The following is a 9545-nucleotide window of genomic DNA, read 5'->3' as shown; positions in this document are numbered from 1 at the left end:
TGCAAACGCTGAGCCAGCTTCTTCCTGCCCCGGGGGACAACCTGTTTGTGGTGACCCATGGATCAAATGGGCCAACACAAACTTTCTTCCACCCACTGGCTGGCCAATGCTCTGCTCTGGATCTCCTATGCCACCTCCAGGTCCCTCTACCTTCTCCAGACCCTTCTGCAGTGGAAGGGTCTCCTCTCTTCCCAGCCCCATAGAGGCTCCCTCCATGGGGAGATGACTCACTTGGCCTCCTCCAGCTCCTCAGTGCGCTGGATGGCATCTGTCTCATACTTGGTCCTCCACTGTGCCACCTCAGAGTTGGCCTTGGAGAGTGAGCGCTGGAGCTCAGCCTTGGCCTCCGTCTCCTCCTCATACTGCTCCCGCAGCAGGTCACAGTCATGCCGGGCTGACTGGAGGGCATGGGCCAGTGCGTTCTTGGCCTGGGGGTGGGGTGGGAGGTGAGGAGGAGGTGAGCTTGATCTATTCTGATGTCTTCTGATTCATTAGTAAATGATGTTTCTCACCCCAACCTAGACCATCGCAGCCAACTTCAGCACCTCTAGGCCCAGAGAGACCTGAAGATGGGTATCTCTAGACTGGCCCAGTTTGACTTCACCTGGTCCAATGCAATCCCACTGCCTGTCACCTAACTCAGCTGCCTCCTGACTGATCTATTTGGCCCAACCTATCAGCTTTTAGACCAATGCAACCCAACTCAACCACCCTTAGATGGAACCTCCCAACTACACCAACCAACTTTTTGGGTGAAGACACCTTATCTTGTGACCCTCTTGGAGACCCTCTGGTCTTCTCAGCCACCCCCAAAACCTCACCTTCATCTCCTCCTCCAGCTGCCTTTTCAGGTCCTCCATCTGCTGGGTGTATGACTGCTTGCCTCTGGTTAGCTGAGAGACAAGAGCCTCCTTCTCCTCCAGCTGGCGGGATAGCTCTCCTGCAGAGGTAGAAAATGTCTTCAGGGGTGTGGTAGAGAATGCAGACATGGGGCAAGGACTGAAGATGTGGGATGGGATGGGATGTGCGATGCGTCAGGACTCCCACCATTTTCAGTCTGGAGCTTGGCCCGTTGTGTGCTGGTGTCGTTGAGGACTCGCTGGGTCTCCTCCAGCTTGGCCCGGTGTTCGGCTGCCTGGTCCTCCATGGTGCGAGAGACTTTTTCCATGCCCACCTTGGTGGAACAAAAGACGGAGGGGAGGTATGATGTGGGTGGATGATGCTCAGGGTGGAGATGAGATGTTCACCTTGACTTCCTTCTACCTTGGCCTTGATCAGCTGCTCCATGTTTGAGCTGAGGTCATCCAGCTCCAGCTTAAGATCACTCTTCTCCTTCTCCAGCTTCTGCTTCACGCGCTGCAGGTTGTCGATCTGCTCACTGAGCTCAGCCACACTGTCAGCGTGCTTCTTGCGCAGCGCAGCGGCCGTGGCCTCGTGCTGCAGTGTGGCCTCCTCCAGGTCCCGCCGCATCTTCTGGAACTCTGCCTCACGCTTCTTGTTGAGTTCAATCTGCACTGAGGTGACACCACCTGCCTCCTCCAGCCGCTCACTGATCTCTTCCAGCTCCCGTGACAGGTCTGAGCGCAGCTTTTCCACCTTGGCCCTGCCCGTCCGCTCTGCCTCCAGCTCCTCCTCCAGCTCCTCAATCCGTGCCTGTGTTCCAGGGATGGAGATGCTGTCATCAGACTTTGTTCCACCCAACTTCTCCACTCAACCAATTGAGCTGGAGACTCTTCAATCCAATTCAATTCAAACAGTTGGAGACTTGTCAGCTCAGCCCAACCAACTGGAAACACCTTACCTCAACTCAACCAGCTGGGGGTTCTCAAGTCTAGCCCAACTAAGCAGAGAATAGATCTCTCACCTGCAGCTCTTTCAACTTTTTCTGGAGCTGCAGGGCCAGTGCCTGCTCATCCTCAACCTTGCTGTTCTGCTGGTTGATCTCAAACTCTTTCCTGAAGATGAAGGTGGTTAGTGGTGAGGTCCCTGCCTTTGTACCTGACTGGTTTAGACTGGGGAAGGAGATCCCGCCTTACTTCTTGAGCTTCTCCTCAAGCTGCTGCTTGTCATTCTCCAGGTCCATGATGTTCTCCTGGGTTAGCTTCAAATCACCTTCTAGCTTCCTTTTGGCCCGTTCCAGGTCCATTCGGATCTTCTTCTCCTGTTCCAGAGAGCCTTCAAGCTGTGCGGAAGTATAGAAATGGGGAGAAAGCTCAGTTTTTCATCATCTCTGCCCCAGTAAGCTCCTCAGGACTACCCATAGTGGGACCAGCCCACACTCACGTCATCCACTTGCTGTTCCATCTTGAGTTTGGCCTTCGTCAAGGTGTTGACTTTGTCTTCCTCCGCCTGCAGGTCATCCAGCGTTTGCTGGTGAGATTCTTGCAGGGCCTTCTTCTCCTTTGTTAGCTTGGCAATAGTCTCATCCAACCCAGCCATCTCCTCTGTGAGGTTTTTGACCTGCAGGAGGAGAAACACCAGGCCTCCAGCTTGGTACAAGAGGGAGGTCAGAGCTGGGGGATGTTGCTGTTGTCTTTGGCCAATGAGGCCACTTCAGTACTGGAGAACCCAAAGGACGCTGAGTCTTGGTGTATCCCAGATCAACTAGCTCTGGGTCTTCTCAACCCAACACAAGCAGGCTGAGTCGACTCAAGTCCCCAGGTCTTGAGGTCCAGGCTTCTCCCCATCCTCACCTTGTTCTCAGTGGCGTGTTTCTCCTTCTCCACTTTGGCCAGAGTCAGCTCTAGGTCATCAATGTCCTTCTTCAGCTCTGAGCACTCGTCCTCCAGCTTCCTCTTCTTGGCCGTCAGCTCTGCGTTCATCTCTTCCTCATCCTCCAGTCTCTCTGTCAGCTCCTTCACCTTGGCCTCCAGCTGGATCTTGTTCTTGATCAGCTGGTCACAGCGCTCCTCAGCATCATTGAGGTTGTCCTGCTCCTGTATTGAAGTAGCAGGTGAAGTGGTGTGGCCTTGGGGGAGTAGTGATCACCCTCTGACATGGTTTTGAGGGGCAATCTCACTCACAGCCTGCACTTGGAGCTGAAGGTCATTCTTCTCCTGCAGCATTGACACCATCTTCTCCTCCAGCTCCTTCCGCCGGGTCAGCGCTCCTCAGCATCATTGAGGTTGTCCTGCTCCTGTATTGAAGTAGCAGGTGAAGTGGTGTGGCCTTGGGGGAGTAGTGATCACCCTCTGACATGGTTTTGAGGGGCAATCTCACTCACAGCCTGCACTTGGAGCTGAAGGTCATTCTTCTCCTGCAGCATTGACACCATCTTCTCCTCCAGCTCCTTCCGCCGGGTCTCTGACTTCTCCAGGGCCTCCACGCCCAAACCTTGATCAGCTGGTCACAGCGCTCCTCAGCATCATTGAGGTTGTCCTGCTCCTGTATTGAAGTAGCAGGTGAAGTGGTGTGGCCTTGGGGGAGTAGTGATCACCCTCTGACATGGTTTTGAGGGGCAATCTCACTCACAGCCTGCACTTGGAGCTGAAGGTCATTCTTCTCCTGCAGCATTGACACCATCTTCTCCTCCAGCTCCTTCCGCCGGGTCTCTGACTTCTCCAGGGCCTCCTTCAGACGCCCAAACTCCTCCTTCATGTTCTGCAATGGAGCCCAGGAGACCAATAGACAAGTCCAATCCCCAACATCCATCAGCCCCACCGAACGAATGATGGGTCCCAATCCTCCCACCCCATCACCTCTTCCCACCTGCATCTCCTTCTCGGTCTCAGCACTCTTCAACAAGGGCTTGATCTTGACGTAGAGCTTCATCCAAGGCCAGTTCTTCACCCCCATGAAGGCTCTGATGTTCCACTGGATCACCAGCAGTGAGTCCCTAGAATGGGGAAACAGATGTCACCATGCCTCAAACCTAGTGACCCATCAGAGGTCCCTCCTCAAGGAGAAACACTCTTCCCCTCACCGGCGCTCCAGGATCTTCTTGAACTCAATGCGCATGAGCTGCCCCCGGGCCTGAGCCTGGATGCGAGTGATAATGCGGGAGAGGCGCTCGTCCCGCATCTCCTCCAGGAGCCCCAGCAGCCCAGCCTTGAAGAAGACCTGGTGGAGGAGGGAGGAAAGTGAGAAAGTAGGTTGGTTGGGAAGAGTTGGTGGATGAGTTAGTGGGCAAATGTATGGGTTGATGTGTGGATGGACGGATAGAGGGATGGACAGTGGAATGGATGGACAGGTGAATGCATCAATGGTGGGACCATGGCGTCCACGTGACCTCATGAGTGGTGGGGCAATGGAGAGAGAATGTGACCTCACCTTGGTGTGCCCAAACTTGTACTGATTGTGGTCAATGTCAATAGATCCCAGGAGCTTCTCGGCGCCCTTGCGGCTGTCGATGAATTGCCCCTCAGGGATGGCAGCAGGGTTCAGGATGCGGTACCTGGTGGCCAGAGAGGACAGGAAAACCCTGAGATCAGGCCCAGTGGGGTTGTCCACTCTCTCCCTACATCTTCTCCTCTGTGCCTACCGCTGGCGGAAGTCCCCATAGAGGATGCGGTTGGGAAAGCCCTTGCGGCAGATGCGGATGCCCTCCAGCACCCCGTTGCAGCGGAGCTGGTGCATCACCAGGGGATTGTCCATCACACCTGGTGGGGGATTAGAGGGGTGAGGTCAGACACAAGCCACATCTACCACCCCTATCCCTGCCCTTGGCCCTACCCTTTGCTTACCTGGCTCCTTCCGCTCATTTGGGATGATGCAGCGGACGAAGTGAGGGTGAGTAGTCTTGAGGTTGGCCATCAACTTGTTGAGGTTCTCCTGGTGAGGAGGGAAAAGAGAAGACGCTGAACAATGGGAGAGCATGGGAGGATCTAGGGGGCTAGAGGGACAATCCACTATGTGGGAGCTTGTCCTTCCACTGCCCCATTCTGTTTCCACTATATAGGTCCCTTACCCGGTGCAGGGCTGAGACAGTCTGAAAGGAGGAACCTTTCTTCTTGGCTCCTTTCCCCTTCCCTCCATCACCACCTAGGGAGAAGAGGGGTGAGGTGAGACAGGGAAGACGCTGACTCTGATGGATAAAAGTCTTCTCCATCCACTCATCCCTCCATTACCCAACCATGAATCCACCCACCGGCATCTGCCCCAGCATAGTTGGAGAAGAGGTTGGCCAAGAGCTTCAGAGCTGATTTCTGGTAGAGCCCCACCACTGTCTCATTGAGGGGGTCCTTGTTCTTCTCCAGCCACCCAATGATATTGTAGTCCACAGTACCAGCATAGTGGATGAGGGAGAAGTGGGCTTCTGGTTTCCCCTTGACATTGCGTGGCTTCCCAAAGTTGGCCGACTTGCCCAGGTGATTATCAAAGAGCTTGGCCTTGAAGGTCATGTCCGAGGCTTTGGGAAACATGCACTCCTCCTCCAGGATGGACATGATTCCCATAGGCTGGGGAGGAGAAGACCTCAATGGTAGTGAAGAATACCAAGCACAACCCAGCTGGCCAACTTTGGAGTTCCTGTCAAGCTCCAATTGGAAGGGCCCTTCCCCAGCAGCCCCCTCAACCCCCACGACACCCGAGAGGAGATGATACCTTCTCGATGAGGTCGATGCAGGCCTGGAGGTCCATGCCAAAGTCAATGAACTCCCACTCAATCCCCTCTTTCTTGTACTCCTCCTGCTCCAGGACGAACATGTGGTGGTTGAAGAACTGCTGCAGCTTCTCATTGGTGAAGTTGATGCAGAGCTGTTCAAAGCTGTTGAACTGGGGAAGGAGAAAAGAGATGGCCAATGAGGTCAACTGGGTCAACTCCACACCCAATATGGTCAAAAGAATGCCCAATGAGTTTTGTGGGTCAACCTGAGAGACAGGGGGATCAACACAATACCCAGTAGTATAAACAAGGTCAACTCAACACACAACAGGGTTAACACAAGGTCCAGTGAGGCCAAGTTTCCATCACAGGTCAACCCGAAGCTTCAGGAGATCAAATCCACACCAAACTGGATCAATCCAACCCCAAAGAGGACCAGTGCTACTGCCCCACCACCCTCTCAGTCCTCACATCAAAGATCTCGAAGCCAGCAATGTCCAGCACACCAATGAAGTACTGCCGTGGCTGCTTGGTGTCCAGAGAATTGTTGATCCTCACCACCATCCAATTGAACATCTTCTCATATACAGCCTTGGCCAAGGCCCCGATGGAGTAGTACACCTGCTGGACATTCTGCCCCTTGGTGACATACTCATTGCCCACCTTCACTCGAGGGTGACACAACCCCTTGAGAAGATCAGCTGAGTTCAGCCCCATCAGGTAGGCTGACTTGTCGGCATCTGCAGAGCATGGAAAAGAAGACACACTGTCATGTGTGTCACCTTAGCTGGTGACCCCAAAACCTATGTCACCCTTCTCCCTCCACCTTCGGTGCCGTCTGGTTCTGCCTGCTCTTCACGCTGCTTCTGCTTGAACTTCATGTTGCCAAAGTGCATGATGGCACCCGTCAGCTTGTAGACACCAGCCTTCTCCTCAGCAGTGAAGCCCAGGACGTCAAAAGCACTCTGGTAGGTGGGTGGAAAGGGGTGGGAGAAGGCCTTGTCACCTACTCTGTCCAGCTGAGTTCATGGCTGTCTGTTGACCACTACTTGTGCGTCCCTCTGCCTTTCCAGCTTGTCAGCCTCTCCATCCATCTGAGGACTCATCCATCCATGGACCCATCCACCCATTTGAAGGACTTACCCATGAATTCATGCATCCATCCATGAATTTGTCCATCTGAGGACTCTCCCATCCATGGACTCATCCAATATGGATTCACTCATCCATCCATCCATCTGAAGACTCATCCATCCATCCATCCATCCATTCTTTTGAGGATTTTTCCACCCGTGGACTCATCTGCCCACCTAAGGACTCACCTACAACCTCCTCCACCCATCTCACCCTCCTCCCCTACCTTCTGTCCCTCACCTCACATCATCCCACTCCATCAATCCACCAACTCTATCCTTCCCATTCTCCACCTCTCATCCCTATGTTACTCCTCTCCTCCATTCATCCATCTTCTACCATCTCAATCGTTCACCTGTCACTTCGCCTTCTCCTCAGCCAGGGGATGTCCACCTGCCCACCCCACCACTTACGTCAGTTGCCAACAGCTCTTCTGAATCATCGATGGAGGCCACAGTCACCTCTCCTTGGGAGACGTAACTGTAGTCATAGGGGTTGTTGGTGATGAGAAGCATCTCTGCTCAATGGTGGTCCAGGATGGAGACAAAAACTGAGTATTTCCAGTGGCCAAACAGTCCCAAGTCATCCTCAACTGCACCAAGAAGGAGCAGAGAAGTGGAGGAGGGGAGGAAGCAGAAGACCCAAGGCCAAAAGCCTGACTCACCCAGCAACTCTGGCTTCTTATTGGAGAGAATCTGGTAGAAGATGTGGTAGTTCCTCTCAGCCTTTAGCTGGAAAATGACACGGGACTTCTCCAGGAGGTCTGGGGTGGGGATAGAGAGAAGGAGGGTGGAGGTTGGGGTAAGGAGATAGGGAGAGATGGATGGTAGCATGAGATGGAGAAGGAGGGATGGCTGGATGGTGGAATAAGGAGATGGAGGGATGAGGAGATGGAAGGTCAGATAGACAGTGGAATGAGAAGATGGATGGATTGACAATAGGACAACATCTCATGGATCCATCAGCAATGAAGATAGAGAGATGGACATGTGGAGGGGCAGGGAGGGAGGGAGAGACAGAGGAAGGAAGGGAGAGAGAAGGGATGGGTGGAGTTCATGGGTGGATGAATGAGTCCATAGATGGATGAGTCCTAGGATGGATGAATAAATCTATGGATAGATGAGTCCATGGAGGGATGGAGGATGGACTACCAGACATCCTCTCATGAAGCTCTCAACCCACTCACAGGTCTCAATGTCAGCTGATGCCAACTTCCCGGTGGCCCCGAAATGGATCCGGATGAATTTCCCCTGGGAAAGCAGTGCCAGGAAGTGGAGATGGCCATCTGCTCCCAGCAGATTCCACACCATAGACCCTATCCCACAGACTTTGCCCCATACACCCTTCCCCATAGACCCCACCCCCAACACTCACAAATCGGGATGAGTTGTCATTGCGGAGGGTCTTGGCGTTGCCAAAGGCCTCCAAGGCAGGGTTGGCCTGGATGATCTGGTCCTCCAGGGTGCCCTAGTGGGGTGGGACAATGCTAGATGTGGACACCATTGGGGGATACTCACTGTTGGGGGTGCACAGCCTGAGGCCCCACCTTGCTGCTATTGGTTGCCTCCTTCTTGCGGTCACCGATGGCAGCAATGCTGGCGAAGTACTGGATTACCCTCTTGGTGTTGACTGTCTTCCCCGCCCCAGATTCTCCGCTGGGGGGCAACAGTGAGATGTTGGATAATATCATAGTGGCTCCTTCATCCCATCTCACTGCTATGGGGCAGGGTCAGGCAGGGTGGGAACTTACGTGATGAGGATGGACTGGTTCTCTCGGTCTGCCAAAAGAAGAGAGGAGTCACGTGGGACAAAGTTGGGACATATATTTAGGGAGTTGGGGTTGGGGTTGAGGTTCTCCATTGTCCCAGGTCTAGATCAGGACCCATTTTTTGGATTGGATCTAGTTTGAGATCCTTGTAGAAAGTCCCTACCCGTCAGCATGTTCTGGTAGGCATTGTCAGAGATAGAGAAGATATGGGGTGGAGCTTCACTCCTCTTCTTGCCCCGGTAGGCAGCCACCACCTCGGCATTGTAGACAGGCAACCACTTGTAGGGGTTGACCGTCACACAGAAGAGCCCTGAATAGGTCTGGAGAAAGGGGCAGGTGGGTCACAGTCAGGAGGTACCACCCAGCCAGGTGGATGTCCTGTTTTTGGGTGGCTGAAGAGGGGCTGGAGAAGGGACATCTTGGTTCTGCGTAGCCCAAGGGATCAGGGAATGGGACATCTTAGGTCTGGGTGGCTAAAGTGGTCCAGGAATGGGACATCTTGGGTCTGGGTGGCCCAAGGGGGCTGGAGAAGGGTCACCAGGTTCTAGGTATCTCAAAGTTCATGGAGAAGCCACAGCAGGTCTAGGTGGCCCATAGACTCTCCAGAAGGTCCACCTGGTTCTAGGTACCCCAAGAGATTTAGAGAAGGGTCACCAACTTCCATCCACCCCATAGGCTGTGGGGAAGGCCCCACCTAGTTCTCAGGTGCCCCAGGAACTCGTGGGAAGGCTCACATAGATCAGCCAAGCAGCGTAGCGCTCCTTGAGGTTGTAGAGGACAGCAGGCTCATGGAGGAAGGTCAGCATGGCCATGTCCTCGATCTTGTCGAACTTGGGGGGGTTCTGCTGGTGGATGTCAGTCTCCTTCACAGTCACCGTCTAGGGAGTTAGGGGGGACATGAGGTGGGGTTTGGGGAGTGCTCCTTGGCTTGAGGGGTGCCCCATAGGATGGGGGATGCTCTGTGGGTGGGGGTTCCTCCACAGCTTGGGGAGGTCTCCTATGGGTTGTGGGGCACCCCCATCAGTTGGGAGGTCTTCAGTGGGTCAAGGCCCCTACCAATATGGCCCTGGTTTGCCCCTCCCCCTTTTCCTCCCTCCCAAA

At 54.1% G+C, this 9545-nt stretch overlaps 1 protein-coding gene across 1 annotated transcript; it reads right to left on the bottom strand.

The window, feature by feature from the left end:
• Window positions 1-7: 7 nt before the first annotated feature.
• LOC103799095 (myosin-6) lies at window positions 8-9322 on the bottom strand (the record flags this gene model as incomplete). Its single annotated transcript, XM_009071391.1, has 28 exons — window positions 8-24; window positions 232-428; window positions 822-940; window positions 1048-1174; window positions 1264-1653; window positions 1865-1955; window positions 2037-2182; window positions 2284-2460; window positions 2694-2936; window positions 3472-3600; window positions 3709-3835; window positions 3923-4059; window positions 4270-4393; window positions 4481-4598; window positions 4683-4770; window positions 4907-4980; window positions 5087-5396; window positions 5542-5712; window positions 6014-6282; window positions 6369-6507; window positions 7090-7193; window positions 7341-7439; window positions 7863-7926; window positions 8051-8143; window positions 8223-8331; window positions 8427-8454; window positions 8608-8764; window positions 9179-9322. Coding segments are annotated over 28 exons (3991 nt in total), but the record flags the coding sequence as incomplete, so codon positions are not given.
• Window positions 9323-9545: the final 223 nt, after the last annotated feature.

This window comes from Acanthisitta chloris, unplaced genomic scaffold, assembly GCF_000695815.1.
Source record: "Acanthisitta chloris isolate BGI_N310 unplaced genomic scaffold, ASM69581v1 scaffold20243, whole genome shotgun sequence".
Classification (NCBI taxonomy): Eukaryota; Metazoa; Chordata; class Aves; order Passeriformes; family Acanthisittidae; genus Acanthisitta; species Acanthisitta chloris.
This window is presented reverse-complemented; position numbering and strand designations above follow the sequence as displayed.